The sequence below is a fragment of the Aspergillus fumigatus genome, chromosome 8, assembly GCF_000002655.1.
Source record: "Aspergillus fumigatus Af293 chromosome 8, whole genome shotgun sequence".
NCBI lineage: Eukaryota > Fungi > Ascomycota > Eurotiomycetes > Eurotiales > Aspergillaceae > Aspergillus > Aspergillus fumigatus.
The window spans coordinates 572461-597660 of NC_007201.1; the positions used below are offsets into that span (position 1 = coordinate 572461).

The following is a 25200-nucleotide window of genomic DNA, read 5'->3' on the forward strand; positions in this document are numbered from 1 at the left end:
TTTCTGTATATTACCGAGTTTCTACGAAATGAAATCCGAATACACGCTTTCGAATACTTCAGTAGATGGCTGCAAGGCAACAAGTACCAGAGCAAAAGTCCTTCCGAGAGCTAAGGGCGTATCACCTAGAGAGGACTACTCCTCCGGAACGTATGGCGTCTCGTAGGGCCGCTCGGCCTGGGGGGTAATCCGCGCCAAATGACGACGCTCCCCCGTCGTCCAGTCGACCAGCGCAGAATGTGCCGTGACGCGGTTCTTCCCTCATCAGCGTTTGATCGTCCAGGGGAGAGGATAGTGTCGGGTGACTTACATCCCAAACCACGACAGTCTTGGGCGCCCACTTGATCCTGGCTTGATAGTCGATACCCCGGCCCACGTGGTTCAGCAGGAAACCCAGCAACGCATCGCTTTCTTCCTTCTTCAGGCCGACAATGCTCCGCGTGACTGCACATTCGTCAGATGGCTCATTTCCTCACGTATTTGACCCCCGTCAAGTTGGTGAAGGACACTTACACCCCCCATTGACAAACAGCGCCTTCTCCCCCGTCACCGGGTGCGTGCGCACGATCGGATGCTCATGCTTCACCGGGTCCCGTCGGACGACCCCGCCGCGCTGCCTGCTGAACTCCGCCTGCTCGAAGCCGCTGTGCACGGCCTTCAGCCCGTGCAGTCGCTCTTTGATGGCCGGCGAGAGTCGCCGATACGCCTCGACCTGGTCCACGAACACCGTGTCTCCGCCGACCTCGGGGGAGTCCAGGATATAGAGGAAGGTGGTGCCCGGCGGCTGCGCTTCGTACGTGACGTCCGAGTGCCAGGCAACCGTGCTGTTCCTGTCGGCGAAGAACGCGTCCAGCTCGCCCTGGCTGTTGTGCCGGTGCACCAGATGGATCTCGGGGTACCCCTCTGGCTGGCCGGAAGTCGGGTGGATATGGTGGCGGCCAAAGTGGGAGCCGAACTCGAGCGCGTCCGCAATAGGCAGGCCGGCGAAATCCTGGTCGCGAAAGACCACCACTCTGCGTTGCGCCACAAGAAGTGCCAGCTGGTCCTTTCCGGCAGCTGACAGGGACGAGAGCTGCACACCCGTGACCTCGGAGCCGATGGTAGGCGTCAGGTTCTGAATCTTCGTGCCCGGTTTCAGTAGGTCTGGGAAGGACGGGTCTGCGCGCAAGCCGGGGTCGCTGTGTGTGAAGGGCTCCAGGGGTGGATATTTCTCGCTGTGATCCCAGACCGGGAGGTAGTGGGGATACTGGACAGATCAGAGCTACCCGGGAAATCTGAAAGACAGAAAGAACGTACGCTGGCCGTGGTGGTCCCGCCCTCTTCGTCGATGATCCGGCGGATCTTAGGCTTCTCGGCAGCGGCAGGAGAAGCCTTAACAGGCACGACGATATCGGCCCTATGTGGTTGCTCTTCGGCAATCGAGGGTGCCATTTTTTTCTCCTGATCAGTCTCTGTCTGGTGAAAGATCGGCTGATCTCTCCAAAGAGTCTATTGAGCATATATATGTACGTCTTCCGTATTCCTCCTTGCACCATCTGTGCTCTCGATCGCGTACGTACAGCGATAATGACATTTCCGGAGATAGGAGAGGTATACAACGACGCGATGGGGCTTCGGCGATTGCGTGCTTGCTTGATGCTTGCCTGCTTCTGTGGTAGTATGGCCAACCAGGTCTGACACCATTTACCCCACGAATGCGGTAATTGTGTTCCGGAGAAGGTGGTTGGTATTGCGTGCTATCCGTGGCTGTAGCATCATTTCTGAGCGTTGGGATTATACGCCATTCTATTTCAACTTTTGGCCTTGCATCTCTACTTAGGCATAGGTAACTGTATCGCATAAAATAGTAATTGAATAAAATAAAGAGTATAATGAATAATGATTCGCCAGCTGAACAAGGTAACCAGAGCTTTAGAGCGTTAAGAATCACCCTAGGATCGGTCCTTGACGGTTGGGTTAGATAGTGTAGGGTTAGATCAATGCCTATACCCCCTCAAGAGTCACAACAAGGTTCGCTATGGCTCTTTATTTAACTGACTAAAGGCCCTGTCTCATGTCTACTTGCACTATGTATTAGGTAAAGAGTGATCAAATAACTTTAATTTCTCTTGTATCAACAGATATAGAGCACAACAGATTTAAGCCAATCTTGAAAAGCTCTGCGATATTTAAGAGGTATTTGCGTAAAATGCAAAGTTATTCACATGCTTCTTGAATAGAGACCATCGAGCAGACCGGGCAGAAGAGATCCGACGATGAAAGGGACAAAGACAGAGGCCGAGCTTTCTTTGAACCTAGAATACTACCATTATATCTTATACATTATAATCAAGGCATGTCATCATTGTAAGCGGCAGCAGGAATATTCGAGTGGATACACATACAAAAGTACATATAATATATAGATATGTATGTACATATCGAGAGCGGACAATACGCATATGATATATCCCGCCTGGAGCGGCAAGATTGAGAAAATTCAGACACAGAATTAGTCAAGGTCTACAGAGGGCCAACTTGAAGGGTGATGCCAACAGCTAGGGTTTCTCGCGGTTGGTAAATCTAGGCTACTTATAGATCACTACTAGATACAATTATAATGAATTACAGATAACTAGGACTGTTACCTCTCAGTGTGCTGATCTTCAGTCTAATAAAAGTGATCTATATTCCTAAAAGTAAAGGAATCTAAATGCAGAGGCATGGCCGCTGCCTCCTCTTTGTTTTATATCTCTAGACTATAGTCATTGTTGTGCACAAAACCTGCAGTGGCTATTTAGCACAAGGATAAGAGACAGTGCAGCCTTCAATAATGGAATCCTACAACTAAGGCTGTTTGGGGCACTAAACTATGAAATACCCCTGCAACAGCCCAGAGTCAGACGCCTATTGACAGCTTAAGTCCAGACAGGCCTACCTTTGTACTTGTACATTATAGGAGTATTGCTATATTCTAGCCCTTCAAGTATACTTGTAAACTCTTTTCTAAGCCTTTCATCCTAATCGCCGTAAATCCTCAATTAGTTATTATACGTGGTACTACGAAACTGTTAGGTTATAATAACTTAGCTCAAGGTGATCACAGTGAAGTAAATATCCATAGAGTAGAATAATTCAATGGCCAGAAAGATTCTATATAAGAAGTGAATAAAGCCATGGACATATAATCCTAATTATGTTAGGTCTGAAGACTCGATATTATTAAGCCTACTTATACATAACTATCATTTCTTCCAAATCCTTTCTACAAAAATCACGAGTTATAGAGAACCATAGTTAGTAGGGCTGCTGCAAGCAATATACAAGAAAGATATGTATTAGCTTTTATTCCTCCCAATCTACCTATTGACCTTGATGGCGTTCCATGCTCAGAGGTTTATTATATTGTTATGCTACAATGATATCCACATATGATGTTACAATAAAATAAGTTAACCAATGACATCCCCTCAGAACACTTTACTCTATTTGCATGGTTTGGCATGGGTTAGATGGCATTATGTGGCCTGAATGGAAAGGCTTAGGCTGTTTACTATCTTAGTTAATCTGTATTGTCAGTCCATTATAACATTCACTCCAGAGTCTTCAGAGCTAACACAATCAGGATTGTGAATGAGATGTCAATGCCTATTGATATGATGAGTGAAGTGATTTTAGCTATCCAGGTGTTCAGCCATGCAAGTATATATCTTCTTCCTCTTCTCTGTCTCCCCCTTCTTGACCATTCGCTGTCAAACTGTGTCATTTGAGCTTGAGGACTGTGTACAGAAGCTGGTTCTTCTATTGCAAAAAGTCAAATCTGAATCAATATGGCGCAGCCACAGGCAGGTTACTGGACGCTTCCTATTATTGCGTCTTACCTCTCCGAGGTAAACCCTGCGAATAACCCTTATCAGGAGAGGATCGATCACTTGTGGTCGAATATCCTCAACCACTACTTCCCACTGCGCGATGGTTTTGGTACCGAGAGGGAAGCACTTGTTAAACCCCCAAGGAGATTTGCGACTAACGTTGCTATCACCAACGTGCGCCCTTTGGGTATGCACAAAGTGGTTCTCGTCGAGGCTAAGACCTTCCCACGGAACACGGACATTGGCTGGTTCAGCGTGTATCCGTGGGCCGATGTTGAGAGCATACTCCAGTCCTTCATGAAGAAGGCCCCTGATACCTTTGGGAATGTGCAGACTATGTACGGAATTGTTGCGGTTGGAGATAGGGTTCGTTTCTACACCATGAACTCGCAAAACAACACGGGCGGCATCCTTACGCCGTTTCCAGTAGGAGGACCTCAGCCCCTGCTGAGCGTTCACACTGATGCGCACAGTATCCATGCCATCCTGACTGCCATTTCGCTGGAGATTCGGACGGGGTGGAATACATATTAAGTGACGGCAATGGGGGGTGATGCTCTGAACACTAGCAAGACTGAGAGATGGCTCGTTTGAACCAGATCTAGGGGCTTGTGCAGCAAGACTAAGGGACGGTTCTTAACCCAACCTAGGGGCTTGTATCATGCTTTTGTGTGATGTCGTCGCGTTCAGAACTCATCATCCTCCCCCTTCGGGGCATCCTCTCTTCGGTATACCCGCAGGCAGGGAGCCTTGAAGAGTCTTTGAGTCTCAAAAAACTGCAGGGAAGAGGCATCCGTTACCGTAGCTTGTGAAGGTAGTGGAGTTTCGAAATCAATACTTGTGAGTCAGTGCGAGGGAAAAGCATAATTTGGTTCGTGGCCTACTTGTTAGAGAAGAATCTTTAGCCTGTCTCCGGGTTAGTATCGTATACCGAGTATGTAAATCTCAAATGAGCGCCAGCTCTTGCCCGAGCAAACAGTCACAATCCGTCTACGGGGCGACGAGATGCGAGCCGTGTTAGGCCCGTGTCAGTTTCCTATCCAGACACACATGATCAACTCAGCGATTGATATAATTCGGGTTGTCTAGCAATAACCGGTATAGTAGGCTCAATCTCCTGGAGACCGCGCCAAATTCTCAACATAAAACACTCTCCCACGGACGTCACATGGATTTGAGAAGGAAGGCATTATCTTGTTTATACCGATCCACAACATCATCCCACTCATCCACAAAGTATTCAGACCGCTTCGTTGTCGTCCCGGAAATTCCCAGGTCAATCATCTTGCGGTTCTATGCCAGCGTCAAGCAGGGTAAGAAGGTGAGGGAAATAAGGACAAACTCACATCAACCACTGCAATGACCTTTTCGACCTTGTCCAGGGAGACAGAATATGCAACCAGCTCTTCGTCGTTATGGCCATGTGCGTCAAGGCCAACATGGAGAGTGTCGTCAACCTCGTCAAAGTCCTCTCCACCATGGTATATAGCAATGCCGTGGATCCCGTTGGCATCTTTGAGGTACACGATCCCACGCAGCCCAACGACATCCATCGTCACACGAACACCTGGATATGGCCACACAATATGGGCATCGAAAGGGCCTCTACGTTGTTTGCGTGCATATTTCTCGCGTGTCATCTGCCGTGCTCCAGGGGTAGCGTAGCCAAGCATGGCGCTGGGACGACCATCGTCAAAGATAAACTCGATCCCGGTGATGCTCACTTCCCCCGCTTCTTGGTGTACAGATATAGCAATCGTGCATAACGACGATGTTATCTCTACGGACTCGATGAATGTGTTCCGACGGACGGTATTGTGATAATGCTGCAGGGCTGGACTACCCCGGAAGTCGGGCGGACGTGGACTCTCATGGCGTATAGCCGAAGCTGTGTCTCGAAGCCAGCGCAAGGTTTCCCAGGCCAGAATCTCTATTTCAAACCAATCACTACAGTTCAGACGAGCAGTGCAATGGTACAGGAGCCTCCAGTCTATCCCATGATCGCCCTGTGGCGGTGAGAATTTCCGGACTATGGGGAGGAGAAAACCACGTTCTCGGTCGATCGCAAATCGCGTTTTCCAGAATTGTGAGCTGGCGAAAAGTGGGATAGCAGCTCGTGTCACAAGGCGGAGGTCTAGAGCCTCCTTTGTCGGTAGCATGCTTGATATAATCACGAGAATGTCAAATGAGAGTCGTCCGAAACCATCCATTGGATGGTTGACGGGCTTCTGCGCCACGATTGGCGAGTGTTTGGGAGGGCCTTTTGTGAGTCGCATCAGCTCGTCCAGACTGGGAAGGGGAAACCGGCCAGGGAGGATGGGGAACTCATGTGCGTCGTCTTTCGTTCCAACCCAGTTTTCAAGACCTATCCTGCCTGGTAATGAAGCATATGAAGGGAAGGTATAGTCTCTCGGGAGTGGCAAACGCTCTAATGCCTCAAAGAGACTGGCTAAATGAAGTTTGTCAGTGCCGAAATGTTCCAAGAGATGATCCCAGCAGGGCTGCTCATGAAAGAGATAAACGTCCGTTCCATTCTGTATCTCACTCACGAGTGACCTATACCAGGGGTCCTGCCTGGGATTGGTCACTTTCACCCCAGTCGGCGTGCAATAGACTTAACCAAGTTAAATGCACTTAGTAACATAAAGCTTCTGATGAACCATCAGTGATCGACTCACTTGCTTTGAGCCACCTATTCCGCCCCTCGCTAAGGCCGCAAACCATGCAAAAAGCTGGTTCGAGTTGACCACGCAGTTTTGCTGCTGAGAACATTGTTGTTTGGTGGAGAAACCTGATAAAGCCATAAGCCACTATTCAAGGCTGCTCAGCACGGTAGATATAACCTTCCCCTGCCCACCCGATGCAATAATACAATCATATTTATGTCAACATGTACACGTCGCCAAGGGCCTGTTCCATATCTTCGCAATATTGGTCAGGCCCTTGGCGACGAGTACATAAACCATGGTTGTATTCAACATGCTAGGCAAGCATGCACCCAGGGATCTATACACAATGTCAACTCAAGCAACGAAGTGGCTTTATTTAAAAGGAAGTTGAAGAATAATTCATTAATTTGCCTGCTCAATGAGAATGTAGATCTTATATAAGATTGTGTTGTTGCATTAACAATTGTAAGTCTTTGTCACCGGCTATAAAATCAATAGGATCCTATTACGAGTCTACAACAATAGCTGACTAACCATAAGCTGAGATCTATATGTACAGGCGTCCATTTCCAATTCTCCATTTTGTGTCTCATTTCTGTTCTTATTTCTGTCTTTGCTGCAATATTGTTGTTCCATCCTTGTGCCGTGTCGTGAGTGTAGATATGTTCCTTAGAATATGTGTATCCTATAGACTGATTAAGAAGAAAAGCAGCTATATCAACAGCAATAACAACAGACACAACAACAACAACAGCAACAGCAACAGCAACAGCAACAGCAACAGCAACAGCAACAGCAACAGCAACAGCAACAGCAACAGCAACAGCAACAGCAACAGCAACAGCAACAGCAACAGCAACAGCAACAGCAACAGCAACAGCAACAACAATGGCATGAATTGTGAAAGTAAGTCTATTCTGTATTGAAATTGTAAAGTTGCTGTTCGAATCTGACAGATGTTTGACAGCAAGTCATCATCAACAAAGGGGGGTGCTTCCAAATGGAAGCACCGCGTGTCAACCACCCCCGTGCCCTGCGCCAGAAGGACAAGAAGGCCATCAAGAAGAAGAAGAAGATGGCGAAGATGGATTCATCCATCAAGACTCTGGTAAGACTATCATTGCCACTACATATGTGTAGTAGTGAGCCAAGGCTGATCCATGGTATTATCATATTCGCGGGCCGAAGTCGATCGTCTCGAAAACGCCGCCGCGGCCGAAGAAGCGGAACTTGCGCGCAAGCGCACCAAGGTCAAAGAACTCCTCAAAGCCATCAAGGAGGCGGAGGAGGAGGAAAAGGGAAAGAAGAACAAGGAGGAAAAGAAGAACAACGAGGGCAAGGAGGACAGGGGCCAGGCTTGTGCCTTGGTTATGAGATTCAAGGAAAACACAACAACGACGGCCTCTCGATGAAACATGAAAGATAAGTAGATATGGAGGAGAGCGAATCCAACCACGATAGGGAGTCACAGACTAGAAATCACCGAGATATTTTCGGCGAGTCTCTTCCATTGGTAGCTCCTTCACCATTGGGTCCAGAAATTTCATCAATCTCCTCGCACCAAGAATAGTTCTGCAGGTTTACATAACAAGCAGTAGTGTATTCCTAATATGACAGATACTTCCCAGCTGTTTTTCAGTCAATAATACGGACAACTCTCTCTCCAGGGGCCAGAATATTCACGCTGCTAAGATCGCCGTGCGAACCAGCAGCCAGCTACTCTGATGCTGTATGATGAGGTCTGGTATCGATGTATTAGTTCAACGATCACATTTAGGGGCATTCCAGAAAAACCTGATATGGTTATTACAGGAAAGCTCTACCAAGGCATAATAGCACAGCTTAGGGTAGATTGCATGCGGTCACATGATCAGGGTGAGACATCAGCAAGAGTCAGATACACAACCTATACTCTCTCAGCCATAAAACCACTAAGCTAAAAAGGCGTCTAGACCTCCGTTTCTAGTATAGTAGGAATTATAAGGCATCTTCTGGTTGACAACCTCACATACTCACGTTGCGTCGTTCTGGTTGGATAGCTGTAAAGTGTTGCTCACCCTTTACTCACCTAGGAGACGCCTAGCCACCTATTAACTGTAGAGAAGCCATACTCCGGCCGGATAGTAGTTGAACGGCTGGCCACCAGCAAATCCAGCTGTTGTATTTTGTTCTTTTTATGGCCGATATCATCATTGATCAGCTGTCTAGACGCAATCGATTGCATGTTCCTCTCGGCATTGTCAAGACCAAATCAAAGGTAGATACCCGAGAACCGATGTCAGAGTAGACTGGCTGACTCAACCCGCAAATCCAAACCCAACCCGCATATGTGTGTGTGTGTATATGTATTTTACGGCCGTGGCTTGTGACTTGCATGTTTTCTACTATCCCTAATTAGGGCAAAGGCTGCCAGGGGGTGAGCCCTGGGTGTCTCTAACTATTGCTAGTTCTATGTATAAATAAGAGACTTTAGCGCGTTCACATAGCTGCCTTAGTCATGGGGAAGGTCTGTTATAGTAGGTTAAATTATAATACTAGCTGCATGGATCCATCTCTGTACTATAATCTACTAATTCTCTATATCTCTACTTTCCCCCCTCCTCTTTTTTTTTTTTTTTTTTTTAAAGAAGGATTATATTATCTTAGGTATACTTAGGCAGGGGCTGTCTTAGACAGATATTATTAAAGAACTAAGTCTATAATAGCCAGGCAGCTAGCTTTACTATACCTTTTATAGTTCTTAGAAGGAAGGGAATTATCTCTAAGAGGGGCCCTAGGGGTTAGGATAGGCGTCTTTTAACTATTTAGTAGAAGAAGAAGTACACTAGAGACTTCCTAGCTCTATACTAGTAATAAAGATAGGTATCTTTATAGTTAAACTACTTATAATAGTCTGTAAAATTATTATGCCCTATATAAGCTACTAGGATCTGCCTGAGAAGGTAGCATAGGAGGTATAGCTTATTAAGGCACCTGGGGGAGGAGGTGATATAAAGATCTTAGTAGGGCTATAAGGCTATAGCTTACTAGTACTTCTATAAGCCAGAGATCATAGCAGCCTTTATTTAATACTTAAGTAAGGTAAAAGAATATTTCTAGGAGATAGGGGGTTCTAAGGCAGCTCCCTCTTTTATAGCTTAATTAGCTACTTTATTCCTAGGGACTTTTATATACTTAAGGACCTAGTAGATATATACAGAGCCCCTGTTAGTATAGGGGAACCTCTCCTGCTTAAGCTAGGTTAAGGCTAGGGTTTAGAAGGTCTTAAAAATTTCTTAGAATAAGCCTGCAAAGGGTAAGAGCAGGTAAGTAGCTACTTCTAGATTATCTAGGTAGACCTAGAGGTTAGTAGTAAAGTATATAGTATAATACTACATAGCTACTTTTATACTAGTAAGAGCTGCTTCTGCTTTAGCATTAAAAACCTCTTTATTTAGCCTAAGAGAAAATAATAATTAGAGATATAGTCTTCCTATCTAGTATAAAGCAAAGCCAGCACCTGCTATTCTATTAGGTAATTTAGACCTATCTATAAAGACTTTTATATTAGTATTTAGGAGAGAGGAGTAAAAGTCTTAGAAGTTAGTAGCTGCCTGCTCTTTAGATAGTTTATTAGGTGCCTTTATTTATAGTTAAGTATCTGCCTATATCTCTCTTAAAAGCTAAGGGGGATATTACAGCAGGTTTATCTGCTCTAATTCTAGTAGGGCTAGTACTTAGTATATAAAATAGCTAGTTGCCTAGCTAGTCTATGTAATTTTTACTATCCTCTTATATAGGGGATAGTAAGGGTCTAGGTAATAAACACAGATTGTAGCTAATATAACTATATAATTAAGCTTAATTTCTGCTAGTAGGAGCCCTAATTCCTAGTATAAAGTAGGCAAGGGAGTTATATAGTAGATAGGGAGAATTACTCTAGCACCTGTCTATATAACCTTAGCTATCTTATTAAGTTATCTCTAGACCTAGTTTAAGATAGAGCCTGCATAGGGGCAGGGGTGTGAGTAACCTAGCTACTAGGTTTCTATACTAAAGTAGGCTTTCTAAAGTATATAGGCTATTACTGCCTATTATATAAGATAGGGCTTAATTCCCTAGACTATATTCCTAAGGCTATAGAGGGTATTTATAACTATTAAAGCCTTTAAGGTTATCTCCCTAATATAGTACTTAAAGCTAAGCTTCTTATTAAAGAGGACCCCCAGCTAACACAGGTAAGGGTGAGTTGTATTCTTAGAGACTATGACTAGGCCTACTATAATACTTAGTATATAGCTTAGATCCTAGTTAGCCTTGTAGTATGAGAAATAGATTAGTTTATATTTATCTAGTATAAAGGTGATCCTCTCTGTAGTGGCCTAGTTAAGGGCTTCTTATAAGGAGTTAGATAGGCTTTAGCAGTTTGCCTTAATAGATAGTAAGATTACTAGGATAGCTCTATTATCTATATATCTAAACCTAGACTTTGGAACTCTAAGCCAGAATAAGGGGGCTAGATAGAGTATAAATAGAATAGGGGATACTAGTAAACCTTATAGCAGGCTATAGAGTATTTCTATTACTAGTCCTATTTTACTATTAATATAGATTTATACTACTTACCCTGTGATAAAGAAGGTAACCTAGTAAGTTAGATTATTAGGCTAGCCCTGTAAGCACAGTTAATAGATAAGTCTCTTAGGAAGGACTCTATTAAAGGCTCCCTTTATATTAAAGGTAAGGAGTGAGGCTATTAGCCTTTAGTTAAGGGCCTATTCTGTATTATAGAGTAAGGATATAGTTAGATTAGTTACTAAGTAGAGAGGCAGGGCCCTAAACTATTAACTAGCTAGGACTCTGTACTAGATAGTAATCCATACTATATTCTAGGTAATTAGTCTCTTAAGGCCTTTACCTAGTACTAATAGGAGGGTAATAGGCCTATATAACCTAGGGCTAGACTAGTTAGACTTATTTAGTTTTTAGATTATTGCTAGAACTATATATTAAAAGTACTTTAGATAATAGCTAGTTTAAAGGCAACCCTAATAGAGTATAAGGACTCTATCTTTAATCAGGGGCTATGCTATCTTAATTATATAAGTAGGTAGCTTATTAGCCCTAGGGGTTATATTCCCTGCTTATAGGACTAACTTCTTAACTTAAGCTATAGTTATATTAGGGAATAGTAGTAAGCTAGATAGGACTACTAGTATATCTAGTAAAATATCTCCTACTTTAGTAGTATTTTAAAGAAGGTTTTAGGATATAATATCCTACTTCTCTTATAAGGCTACCACTGGGGGGCTGTCTGGTCTTAAAGGGTCCTTAAGTAGGGGGCTGTGGTAGGAGCCTGTTAACTTATACTATCTTAATATATTAAATATCTTCTTACTCTTAGTTACTATGCTAATCTTATCTCTCTAATACTATTCTTAGGCTTGCTATATTATCTGCTAGAAGTCTTTCTATATATAGAGTTCTACCTAGTAGTCTTATAATGCCTCCTTATACATAGTATTCTACTATTATTAGCCTCCTCTTTAGGGTATTAACTTATTTATAGAGGCTGTGTATAAGCTATAAATAGCTATAGTAATTCTATTTATAAGATAGTCTAGTTTATCTTTATTCTCTACTGAGCTCCTAATATTAGCTATATTAGAGGTAAGAAGTATAAGGAAGTAGGTATAGTTTAGTATATTAAATCTTAGTCTTTACAGAGTTTCTATAGGTCCCTATTCCCATAGCAGGTTTATAAGAAGTAGGTAATAATCTAAGATAATATCTAGATAATATGCAACCCTAGTACTGGCTCCTAGAAGGATTAGGGAGCTTAAGATAAAGGCAAGGTCTAGGATATTACCTTTATTATATATAGGGATATTAATCTTAGAGGTAAGCAGTAGTCTAAGCCTGTTAAGCTATTCTATAAATATTTCTATAAAAGTAGTAGGTATATACTAGAGTAAGGGCTGCTATCTATAGTAGTGTAGGTTAAAGTTACTAGTAAGTAAGGTAGGTAGTAAGAAGTAGGACTCTAGAAAGGAAGTAAGAGTTCTTACTACTTTACCTACCTATTTTATGCTAACTAGAGTATTATATATATTAAATATTAAGGCAGATTATCCTAAGCATAAGGAGACCTAGAGTAGAAGAAGGTCTAAGAGGATCTCTTAGCTTATTAAGTTAGGGTAGAGTTAGGAGGCTTAGATACCATTTTTCTAATAAATATAGGTAAGAACTTAAGGAATGCCACTTATCTCCTAGGAATTAGTTAGAGAGAAGTACTTGTAAGATAGGTATCTTTTTATAATCTTTTAAGTCAGGTCTCTGTAAATATAGGGCTCCTATATAAGGATAATATTAATATAGTTAGAGTATACCTAGGAGAGGGTAATTTTATAGGCTTCTAGTATATAACTAATATTTAGCTAGAGTATAGAGATAGACTTCTTCCTTAGGTAATTTTTATACTTTATATTTATTTATTTATTAGAGCATTAAAACTATTTTATAACTTAGGAGATATAAAGTAGACTACTCTAGCTATGACTAGGGGAGAGTCTAAAGGCTCCTGAGGCGGGGGGGTAGCTATATAGAAGGGGAAGGGTAATAAATAGCTATTTATAGCTATGTTTTAGTCCTAGGAAGGCTCTAGGACTTATATACAGCACTATCTCTCTAGATATGCCTTAGTAAGCTCTAGGGAGCTAGTCTTATAAATCTTAGCTTGCTGGGCCTTTATATATTAAGTACCTGCCTTACTAGGTTGCAGGAGGTATTGCTTATAATTAGCTAGATAGGGGCTATAGTAGTATAAGCACCTTAGAGGGTATGTATAGGGAGGTTAAGTACTATATCTATTACTATAGCCCTTCTTAGTATACTAGGTAGAGCTGTAAAGTTAATACTAGAGCTAGTAAGTATAGGATCTAGTATTATGCTACTTCTAGTAGTAATTATACTATATAATCTTTATCTTTCTTATTAGCAGCTAAGCATTAGTAATCATACTAAATAAGGAGAGTTATACTAGAAGGTTGGCCTTGCTGTCCTCTAGAAAGTTAATAAACTAGCTAGATAAGATAGTATTAAGATTAGCAGTACTTATAGCAGTCTTAGTAATAGAGACTAGATTAAGGCCTATAGCTTTAGTAATCTCTAAAGATAAGATTTTAGGGTTAATAGGGATTATAGAGTATTAGCTACTAGTAAGTCAGCCAACCTTCCTAGGTATATTAGTTACTTAATAAGAGATTTAGTAGGAACTCTATTTAATCTAGTAGTCTTTAAAGAAGGCAGCTATAGCTTTCTTTTAGGCCTCTAAGGCTAGAAGGGCTTTAGTAGAGACTAGCAGAAGAGTAAGTCTAGTTTTAATAGATTAGATGCCCTTAAGAAGCTTTTTATTAGTGCCTAGATAGGATTATAGGCTAGTATATATAGTAAATGCATCCATGCTCTTAGCAAGATAGTTCTCTAAGAGATATATAAAGAGTTAGTTATTAGGAGGTGGCAGCTTTATAGCTAACCTATTAGTCTTAGTATTACTATATATTTTCTTTATAGTAGTATTATTCCTAGCTAGGGGACTTCTAGTAATAGTTATATATGTGGACTGGGCAAGACTGGAGGGGGGATAAGAAGGGGGAGGTAAGGGGGGGAAGGAAGCAGGGCTATGGGTAGGGGTAGGGGCAGGGGTAAGGAGGAGGGGGGCATTAGTCAAGGGCACGCTGCTGATGTAGGCATTAAAGTATTATTAGGTTATATTAGCTAGGTCATTGCTAAGGGCTATGAGCACTCCTAGCTAGCAGGGTATAAGGCCAGTATTCTAGTGTTAGTGATTATTAAGGAAGGCTGCTATGGGACTAAAGATTTTCTATCCCTTAAGAGCTCTAGTAGTAGCTAATATAGTTATCTCCTATAGTGCAGCCTATAGAGGGCCACTAGGTTAGTTATTATATTATGCTATGTTATTAATATATTAAGACACGTGGTAGTTGCTGGGTGGGTGTTAGGTAGTGAGCAGAGGGGGAGCTGTCCCTTATCCTAGGCAGGGCACCTGGATTAAGAGCCTGATCTGAGAATTCAATAGAGTATGGCCTTCCTGGGTGAGAAGGCTGTCTGGTGCGTAGCTCGCCGTGCGTCCAACCCGCATATGGGTTGATAGCATCAAACCCACATGGGTATGAGTAACCCTTTGTGTTCACGTGACCGGCAGAATACTATGTTCTCTGAGATCGTTCCGCCTACTAAAAGTAGTATAGAATATAGGCACGTGCATTATATGGGTAAAGGGGGTACCCATAATCCAATCCGCATGGGTTTTAGGGTGGGTTGTCTGTGCTATGGGTTGACCCAAACTCATGCGGGTCGGGTTGGAACCTGTGTGGATTGACCCAAACCCAACCCACGACCAGTTTATGTCAGAGCCGGAGCCGAGCCGGAGCCGAGCAGAGCTGCAGGCTAGCGTCCAGGAAGCAACAACAGCAGAGAACAGCCTGTGTCTGAAGTGGGTTTTCTGTAACGAAGGTCTGCCAAGCAATCAGGAATCTGCTGAACGGGCGGCGATCTGGGGCCCGGTTTGATGACGTGGGGTGTTTGGGATGTTTGGGTGCTTGCTAGATGGGCTTGCAATGGACTGGGACATACTTGGTAAGGTATCATGAATAACTCAGGTTAGATAGACTACTGTACGGAGTAGAATGCTTGCTTTGCTCCGTCATAAGTGTCCAGTACTTGTCTATACTGCATAATGCCAAGCTTCCCAGTTAGAGCAGCGACCAGCGACCAATGACGTCAGGGGTGTGGCCTTGATGTATGCATGAGGCTATTGAGGTCACATCAACTACACACAATCATAGTTATGTCCCTGGATCTCCTAAAGCGGCGTCTGTTGTTGTTATGCATAGATGAATACCTACTTCAAGTTTACACCCTCAACGAGATACTGGTATTGCATCCCTCCCTCCACGACAAATAATAATCAGCATACCACTTGTTACTTACTGATCGGAATGACGCCGCCATGTGGAGACCAACCAATTGAGTCATCCTGACGTTCGTGTCCCTGTATCCTGCCTGTCTGAAGTTCTATCCAGAAAACGGCATACAGTGAAGTCATTTGCTGACATGTTGTTGGACACCCAGGCTGGACCTGTGGTATAACCAGGGGCGAAACGTACATACATCTATGGATTGAGGCTGGAATCCCTCTCTCATACATAGTTCACAGAGAGGTGGGCCCGCAGGTCACCAAGAAGAGGTCGAACGGTCGAACGGCCGAACTTGGAGAATGATAGGCATAAGCTGTACACGAGAGATAAATCGCCTTCGGTCTAGCCACACCCACAGTGAGCACAGGCCAAACGGTCGGTTGGGGGCGAAGGAGCTGCCTATGGACTAATATCCATAATGTATCCACAGACACAATGATATAAGCGGCGGCATGACACTATACCGGTGAAGAATTATCATGTCGCGAGGATCATCGGTCAGAAAGTACCCCTTATGCCTCAAATTTAGAGTGATATCACGAAACATGGCAGACATTTCCAAACCCTGTAGATAGTAGAGACGCTGACTGATAGCGGCATGATGGCATGATGGCATCAACCTCTTCATTGGTAGGAAAAGATAGCCAGAATCAAGCAAGGGGGGCCTGGCCTTAGGTATGATGCTGCAAGTAGATCGCTACCTTGTTTCAATTGGCGCAGATTACGAATGCCAAGGGCTCGTATGTACGGAGTATACAGATAAACTCCAAGGTACGCTGTGGCGTAACGGTCTCGAGGGGTTCTCAGTCTGAGCTTCCGAGGACATATACGTTGAGCTTCACAAGCTAAGCTATAAGACAGACAGACAGACCCGCAGTTGAACTTCAGCTTCTTCAAAAACCTTCTGCTCAAGACAACATCTCTAGCAACAGCGCCAGCACACAAAAAATGGTCCCTCTTCACCCATCCCCTCAGCCGGCAGCTTCTGCCAACCAGCTGCCCACTCTGCACTCGGCCACCGCCGACAGACGATCCGCCTCCTACACTTCGCCAGCCAACGACCACGAGTCCTCCCCAGCCAAATACGTCTCCCCCCGCAGCAACATCGACATCCAGATTCGCGAATACCACAACAGCATCAAGGCCACCCTGACGGCGCTTCTGAATGATCAACGAGTAAGAAAAAATCCCGACGGCAGCAAATGCGTCCAGTCCTTCCTTCTTGAAGCGGAGAGGAACTTACGAAAAGAGAAGAGAAAGTCGATCGGCTCGCGTCCGCCTGATGAGAAGCTCTAGCACCTTACGTTGTTGGGGAAGATATTTCGAGATGAGCATAGGTGAATGGCTGGACCAGGGGAATTGATGACATCTGATTCGTTGATTTGCTCAATCTGCAATAGTTTGGGGTTCATGGGGTTATGGTTGACGATGAACATGACAAGACTTCGCCATCATAGAAGCTGGCTTTTCTGACGTATCTTGGCTCTGTTCTAGGAGTAGTTGCAAGTATGGTCAGATGATGTCAGTTCGAGACAACAGGAGTATTACAAATGATGAGACATGTCAGTCCCTGTCAGAAGGACAATCCAGGCCCACAATGTATATGAATAGCATCCAAGTTTCGGCTGGCATACAGCAGGCACTGCCCATACTACATGCTACTCTGCTGACATACGGAGACTTGCTTGAAGCCTCAACCAGCTCGTCCCCAGTAGTACATCCTGGCAAAGGAGTCACACAGACAGCCCAAATTGGCAACATGAGATGATGTCTTCGCCATTTCTAATCCTTGACGAGCGTCATCTCCTGGAATATTAGCCACCAGTTATGGAGACCTGTCGCCTCCGGTGCCCGTGTGCCTCGGAACTCATCACAACTGACAGCCTGCCATCACCCTGATAGTCCATACCTCTCCCCGCTCTTCGGCCGTAAGACTCGATGATCGTCCAGGTAGAAGTACATAGTATGCACCACGACACGACCCCATCTATCATTACGCACTGTTGTCTTTTGAGACTCTCTTGATACAGGGGTCTATCTCTGTGAGCTTCTGTGGGCTTGTTCATTGGTAGGAAGCAGGCGTACCTCTGATTCCCCGCTATGCCTCACCTTTCCCTGGGCTCAGGCTCGGAACGCGATGACGTTGTCAGTCCTTGCCGGGGCCCCATGCAGCAGGCTGACAAGCCTGAAATCAATGCGGTCCAGCTTGCTCGGAGGGCATACCATGAGGAGATATGTGGGGATATGATGACGCAAAGGATGACGGAGATGTACTCAAGAATTTGTCTCACAATCTTTGCTCCATTTCTCTGGACTTGGCCCTTCTGAAGCTCCTCGCGATGGGAACACTCAACGGAGCCCATCATCGCTGTAAAGACTACTATCGATATGTCTGCAGAATTCGAGCGTTGAATTACTATGATATTAACCTTTACTGCATTTGTGAATACCACTCTCTCGCCTACGTCTCCCGAATAGGCTTATTGCCTAGACATCTCGCCTCAATGGCTCATGTAAAATATCTTCATCTCTCTTAGCTAGCAAGATAGTCAGAATCAAGTCATCCATTTGTTCTCATAGGTTATGAGCCCTCATAGCTTATTATAGGGTGATCTTTATCTTCATCTCCATTCCCTATATACTATACACCTTTAAAATTATGTTCTGTATGTCACGGGCTAAAAGCCTTATAAATCTATGACCTAGATTTGGACAGTAAGAAATCGCTAAGAGAGAAGTCTAGCTAGGACCGCGGCGGTTGAATATAAAAGGGGTGTGTGAGGTGGTCCTCGTGATTATATGACCAGCAGCTGGTGTCCAGTTTGGATATGACTTTGCGAGGGCTGTATGGTTTGATCAAACAGCCCGAGCACCTCTAATATTGCCACTAAGTTAAATAAAAACAACAATGTAGGCATAGAGCAACTTAAATGCTTGGATGTACTTTCCTCACTGCTATAATATCCCCAGAGCCCTACTGTATATAGTCAGGTATAGTTAACTAAATCTTACTCCACATATCTAATAGACTGCCGCTGGCATGGGTTAATATATTATAAGCTAAGTTTGCGAGATTAGACACTTTGTTAGATATACTGAAGGACTAAATAATTCTCTATTACATTAAGCCTGTCTAATCTATCTAAAGGTCATAATCTATTAGTAATTAGCTTTAAGGATTAGTGCACTTCCTTACCTTTAGGAAAAATAGATCTTAGGGTGATGAAGTTGATCTATATGCCTTAAAGATGACAGCCAAATATATCAAGGCAGCTGCGGATAATGCTAAGGGGATTAGCTTCAAAGGGTTTTGTAGCATTGTGAAATGGGTAAATAAGTAATGTAATTAACCAGCTGATGCAGTCAAAGGACGGATATCCTTTATATATCCTTGTTTCACTAAGTACTGCCGCGCTGTTTGTGAATAATAGACGGACTAGTGGCTCAGATAACACTATAGTTTCTAGCACTCACAACAAGTTATCCCTATGATTATGGTCGGCGCTAATATATGGTCTATGAGGGCTGGCCTTCTTGCGCTGATAGCTATCAACTAGTGTGTGGCTACGCCAGAAGCCGCGTGCATAAAGATCTGATAGGGGTTCTTTTTCTGTAGCACTACATATAAGTGATTGCATTGTGTAATGCCATAAAGAGGACATATAATAGTTATAGGTGTGGTTTTCCAAAACTGAAAATGAGGCTACTGACATTAATCGCAACTGTTATAGCATATGTCCTAGTGATGGCTTGTCAAGATTAACAAAGGGACTCTTATCTAGTATATTAGGTAGCTGTTTAACTCTGTGCTTCACACTTACATATTTTTAGGAATATTATAACTATAACTAACTAAGACTTAGAGCTTGGATGGAAAGCAATTGCTAAGGGGAAATAGCCTTCACCAACTTTAATAATATTAGTTTTGTGTGAAATATCTCTAATACATATATATCCTATAGTTTTAAGATCTCCTAACTACTGCAAGGTCAGGAGCAGCTAGATATTTCTATAGCATGCACACTCAAAACCTGGTTCTCTAATAAGGATTAGCTATTATTTAATAGTTTATCCTGTGATTATTTCTGATAAAGTTATTTTGCTCTTAATAGGAGCACAGATTATCACAATACGCCCGAATTCACTTGTCATTACTTATAGATGAATCCTGGCCTCTAGACAAAGTTAAGATTCTCTCAAGCAGAAGCATACAATTATTTAAAGTACTGTTATTTGCTTGTTAGGGAATATATACCATACAAGACCACTTGTCACCTATATCTTTGGTAGGGACACTTAAACTCCAAGCAGGGACTACTAAACACCTCTGAACCATCTGCTGTAATTCTTTTCTAAGCTAAAGATAACAGGTTAGCTGTTAGACATCTTCTAAAGTCTCAGGTTTTAAGCTTTATTTACATGGAACTTGTCGGATTATCCTAGCTACAAAGATACAGACATAAGATCAAAAGCTACTCCGCATCCGCATCTCTGCTTAGGGCGGCTGTGTCTCAAATGACAACAGACACCTGCAAGAGCTTAGAGGGCTTTGGTGCCCCTGAATGTCTTATTTGCAATACCCGCATAATGTAGAATATGAAATTTCTTTAATGTATATTTTTGATCTGGTATCCAGTTTCCAGGACTATATTGCTAACTAGCTTTGCATATCAGGCACTGGCCTACTTTAACAGGTATGTAGACGCGCTCTGGGGTGTCCTTTTCTATTATTGTACTGCCTCTCGCATCTTTCCAATGCAGATACCCGGATAGCGCACCTTGGACAAAAGTATAGCAGTACTATACTTGCATTGCTTCCTTTGACCAGTACTCCAGATCAGAAAATCTGGCAGGGAAGAATTTATCTAGTATATTAACCATCCGATGGAAAAGCGCAGAAGCATGAGCTCAGCTAATCTTGACGGGTGCCCATGACTAGTCAGCTACAGAGGCTTGGTGGTCTGATGCAAATGGCGTGTACTTCAGAAACGGGCACAATCTTTGTTTGGCTTTATAGCCGTTATAGGAATCTGACCATGGCGTCTTGAATGCAGAGCCAGGGAAATGGAACCAGCTGAACAATTGTATCTGCGCAGCGCCAGCCCTCATCCCAGGTCCTAAGCCAAAAACGACTCTGCATCGCCAAACCTTTGACGCTCTAGGTACCTCTTCTGGCACAAATCTGCTACGTTCTCTCGCGTGGTGGAATTCGTCGGTCTGCCGCAATTTTTGCGGTTGATTAAATGCCCTCCAGGGACGAGGACTATAAGCAGAAAGTCGAGCATTCGGTTGAGCCTGTTGTGGTCACTTTCCTTTCCCCACTGGACGATAAATGCAAGGCTGTCATCTTGAAGATTAAGGAGATGAGTGATAAGTACCCAAACATCAAGTTGTACCTAGTCAACATTAGAAAGCACACCATGCTCTCCAGAGCCCTCTCTAACAGGGGATTACCTATTATTGTCTTTGTTAAGAACAGTAGAGACATTTTGACCCTAGCCTTAGATATTTCTATTCTAAGGATTCTGGAAGGCCTCCAAGCACTCCAGATGGCATCTATATAAAAAGCATGTACTTATTAGCTGGTACTGCAATATATTTAGATCATAACTATTAACCTACTTAATAATTTGTAGAGAGTCATGAATTCACAACCCTTTATAAAGTTCTTCTTAGGTTGCAGCGGCGCTTTAGAATACTAGAAGATTATCTAGGGTCTTTTAGGCAAGCTAAGTTACCACCTGCAATTATTGACGTTCCTGATTCCTGTGGTTAGACAGCACTTATATAGGCTGTTAAATACAGCTAGGCAGGCGCAGTTAAATCACTGCTTAGGTACGGAGCAAATCCTCACCAGTTAAGGCAGTCTCTTCAGGGAAAATCCCCTCTGTTACATCTAATCATCGCTGATCCAGCTTTCCTAAGTTTAAATAATAGGTTCCTTGGGGTGGTAAGATCACTGCTTAGGGAGGGAGTTGATGTCAATACTGTTAACCACAAGGGGTGGAAATCTCTACACATTACTGCCTCATGGAATCACTACGGTGTTATTCAAGAGCTTGCTCTATTTAGAAGTAATAAGCTTAATTAGGATTCAATGACTGACGACAATCAGTCAGCAATAGATCTATCCCTTAGGGCTGGATTTGACGAGGGGGTCCGATGTCTTCTTCAGCATCATTGTCAAGGTACTGGATCACAGGTAAACAGAAATAGGTTAATAAGGTAGTTAACACTCAGACTGTATGGAAGAAAATAAATAGTATATACTAAATAGTATATGAATGACAATGGAAATTTCACGAATATAGAGGGGAATAGATGGCTTGCCTAGGTATAGAGGAAGAATAGGAAGAATAATAGTAGGAGAAAAATCTAAGGATGTCTTAGATTAATGTCTTAATTCCTTAATTAATTATATTCTAGCTATAGGGTGATTTCAAGGGTGTATTTATAGATAATTCCTTCTAGCATAGGCCATTCGAATATTAAATGATCTCATAGCCGGGTGATCTCATTAATTAGATCACCATTTGCTAATGGTTGAAATCGATAATGATTGATGATGATCTATAATCATAAGGTTAGAACCATAGCAGATCAACCCATGGGTATAATCAACAATCAACTATAGCATGGTTTTCACCAACACCCCCCCTTAAGCTAAATATAGGAATATTTAGACTAAATATTCGTTTCACTAGTGCAAAAACCTTTCTTTATAAAAAGGAAAAAACACTAGTTTCTTTTCCTAGCTGGTGTAGATATCAGCATTAATATTAGCATGCATAAAAGTATTTTTAATATTATATTACATGATATGCTATCCTTTATTAATAGCTATTATTAGGATTAGGTGCTAGGTTTCAGTTCTGTAGGTAGTGCTAAAGGTTTCTAGGAAATTAATTCCTAGCCTTTGATAGAAACCCTGGATCACCCATCTAGCTTTATATCTAATAGTTTTTTTACTATTAGTTATATAGCTACTAGTTATAGTAGTAGTATTATTTATAGGTTTTTCCTTAAAAACCCATCTACCCCTTAGGGCAGTTTTCCCCTTAGGAAGATCAACTATATCATAGGTATGTTACTTTTCTAGCTTATTAACTTCCTCTAGGCATGCCCTTAGCCATTCCTTAGAATTAGGGCTATTCATTGCCTTAGGGAAGGTATTAGGCTTATTTATAGTAGTAGTAGATAGAAGGAAGTCTGCTACCTCTCCCTTCTTATTTAAGGAATTTATATAATTCCTTAGCATGGTATTACTAATAGTGAATAGGGCCCTGTCTTCTCCTACTACAGAGAAGTTTATATTTATATTTCTCTAGGGAATTTGAATTTCAATCCTATAATTAGGTATAGTTGATATATCCCTTATTTTAGACCTAGTTATTAGTCTATTTTAATCAGGGCTAGCTTCTCTAGACTCCCTAATAGAATTATTATTCTTATTAGGGGTAGCTGAGCTAGACTCCTTTATAAGGCTATTATTAGCCTTTATATTAATATAATCATATTAATTTAGATCCTTAGATATTAAGGATTTTTGAATAGGCTGAGGGTCTAAGAACTTATTTTCAAGGATAGTAACATCCCTAGACTATATAGCCTTATTTTTATTCAGATCCCATAGTTTATAGTGATTATATTAGCTATAGCTAATAATAATAGCTTTCTCCTTTCTAGGGGATAGCTTAGCTTATTTATATTACTACGGTAGTATGTAATAGATCCCCATGATCTAATATTCTAGATATATGGCTTTTCCTTATAAAATACCTTATAAGGTGTCTTGAATGCTAAGGCACTATAGGGGGTTCTATTATATAGATAGGCACTAGCTAGTAGTGTCTCACCCCATAGATATTTAGGAGCATTCGCCATTATTAGAAGGGATCTAACTTTACTAAGTAAAGTTGAGTTTATCCTTTCTATTAGGCCATTAGGCTCTTTGGTATAGATAGGGGTAGTATTATAAATAATACCATAGTTATTCAATGCCTTTTGAAAGCATTTATTAGTATATTCATGCCTATTATCTGAAAAGAATTCTCTTATTCTTTTCTTATTATTATTATTCTCTGCCTTTTTAGCATAATTTAAAAAGGTCTAAAAAGCCTTATTTTTATGCCTTAGTAGGAATAGCCATAAATACCTAGATTTCTTATCTAGGAAGGTTATATAATACCTATAATTATTATAGGTGGGTGATAAGGGGCCTCCTATATCACTATGGATCCTTTCTAGGACATTATATTCCTTTTTATTAAAGGATTCTTTATTAATATACCTTTTATCCTTAGCAAGGATGCAGGTAGGACATTTATTTCTTTTATATTCTTCTAGTTCATGACTAGATATAGCTATTCCCATAGTGCTAAGTAGCATTCCTAGGGGTATAGCATTTATATGTCCTAATCTCATATGCTATTTATGAAATTCAGAGAGTTCTAAGTTATTTAGGCAGGCATTAATATATTTCTTAGGATAAAGGATAGTAAATAGAATATGATAGAGGCTATTATTTTTATATCCAGCTATAATAGACTGGTTATTTTTATATAGGGATACTTTATCTTTAGTAAAGATAGTAGTTATCCCTAATGCCTTAGATATTCTATCCATACTAATAAGATTAATCCCTAATTCAGGGATATAATAAACATCCTTTATTATATTTATATACCCTAAAGGGTATTTTATAAGGATATCACCCTGATATTTAGCTATTAGGCTTTTAGCCTTGCCCCATGAAATTATTTTATTTATTTCTTTATATCTAAAGAAATAGTCTATTCTATGAATGGTGTTTATAGTAGCAGCACTATTAATAATAAAATCCACTTTTAATCCTTCTTAAGGTAATAAGTGATTATTAGTAACTAGATGATCTAGTTCACTATTATTAATATTAGTATCTGCCCTAGTATTAGGGGTTATAAGAGGTAGATATACCTCATCCCCAGCTATATCAAATAGCTGGTTATCAGGGATATCATTTATATTTAGTAATGGATCAGGGTCTGTAGCCTGAAGGGTATATATTTCAGGACTCTTAGTCATATCTTAATCTAAATAATCATATTCATGACTATTAGATGAATCATGATTTGAATTGGTATTTGATTAAGGATTTAAATAAAGATTTACATTTGAGGAATTATATAAGTCATTAGGATCTAGACTAGATAGAACTGCTGTGAGAGCATCCTTATCCTTTAGTCTAGTCTAATTCTTTTAGTTCTTTTAAACCTTTATATCCTTTTAATTCATCTTATTATTTTTATTTCCCTTTTTCCACCCTTTAGGTGCTTTATTAGGGAATAAGAAATAGTAGTTACTAGTATTATGACTAGTAAGTTTGCAATGTTAGCAGTATCTGCCTAAGGCCTGTCTTTTATAGGATTTACCCTTAGCCTTAGTATATAGTAGCTTATGGCTATTATTATAACTATTTTCCCTTCCTTGTGCCTCATCTGCAAGGCTAGAAAATAGGGATTTAATAGTATAGGCTTTAGGGTCATTCCTAAGGGCCTGTGTTATATTAGATATAAACCCTTTATATTCATTGCCTAGAGCATCTAGGCTATGATAACCTGGTTAGGCAGAATAATATCTTTTCCTTTTAGATCATCTACTAATGCCTTAACCTTATTAAGGTATTCCTCCATTGATTAGAAATCATCCAATGTGGTATTAAAG

General features: G+C 41.7%; 5 protein-coding genes across 5 annotated transcripts; 3 read left to right on the plus strand and 2 right to left on the minus strand.

Moving 5' to 3' along the window:
* Positions 1-121: 121 nt before the first annotated feature.
* On the minus strand, positions 122-1431 carry AFUA_8G02210 (TauD/TfdA dioxygenase family protein; the record flags this gene model as incomplete). Its single annotated transcript, XM_741892.1, has 3 exons — positions 122-444; positions 514-1246; positions 1297-1431. 3 exons carry the CDS (start codon positions 1429-1431, stop codon positions 122-124), a joined length of 1191 nt encoding a protein of 396 aa, XP_746985.1.
* Positions 1432-3809: 2378 nt separating this feature from the next.
* Positions 3810-4385, plus strand: AFUA_8G02220 (uncharacterized protein; the record flags this gene model as incomplete). Its single annotated transcript, XM_741891.1, has 1 exon — positions 3810-4385. The coding sequence occupies one exon, from the start codon at positions 3810-3812 to the stop codon at positions 4383-4385; it is 576 nt and encodes a 191-aa protein (XP_746984.1).
* Positions 4386-5015: 630 nt separating this feature from the next.
* On the minus strand, positions 5016-6623 carry AFUA_8G02240 (F-box domain protein; the record flags this gene model as incomplete). Its single annotated transcript, XM_741890.2, has 3 exons — positions 5016-5144; positions 5198-6438; positions 6530-6623. 3 exons carry the CDS (start codon positions 6621-6623, stop codon positions 5016-5018), a joined length of 1464 nt encoding a protein of 487 aa, XP_746983.2.
* A 559-nt stretch (positions 6624-7182) lies between these two features.
* On the plus strand, positions 7183-7946 carry AFUA_8G02230 (serine-leucine-rich repeat protein; the record flags this gene model as incomplete). Its single annotated transcript, XM_741889.1, has 3 exons — positions 7183-7426; positions 7488-7659; positions 7709-7946. The coding sequence occupies 3 exons, from the start codon at positions 7183-7185 to the stop codon at positions 7944-7946; spliced, it is 654 nt and encodes a 217-aa protein (XP_746982.1).
* An 8382-nt stretch (positions 7947-16328) lies between these two features.
* Positions 16329-17070, plus strand: AFUA_8G02250 (uncharacterized protein). Its single transcript, XM_741888.2, has one exon. The coding sequence runs from the start codon at positions 16447-16449 to the stop codon at positions 16792-16794; it is 348 nt and encodes a 115-aa protein (XP_746981.1). The 5' UTR covers positions 16329-16446; the 3' UTR covers positions 16795-17070.
* Positions 17071-25200: the final 8130 nt, after the last annotated feature.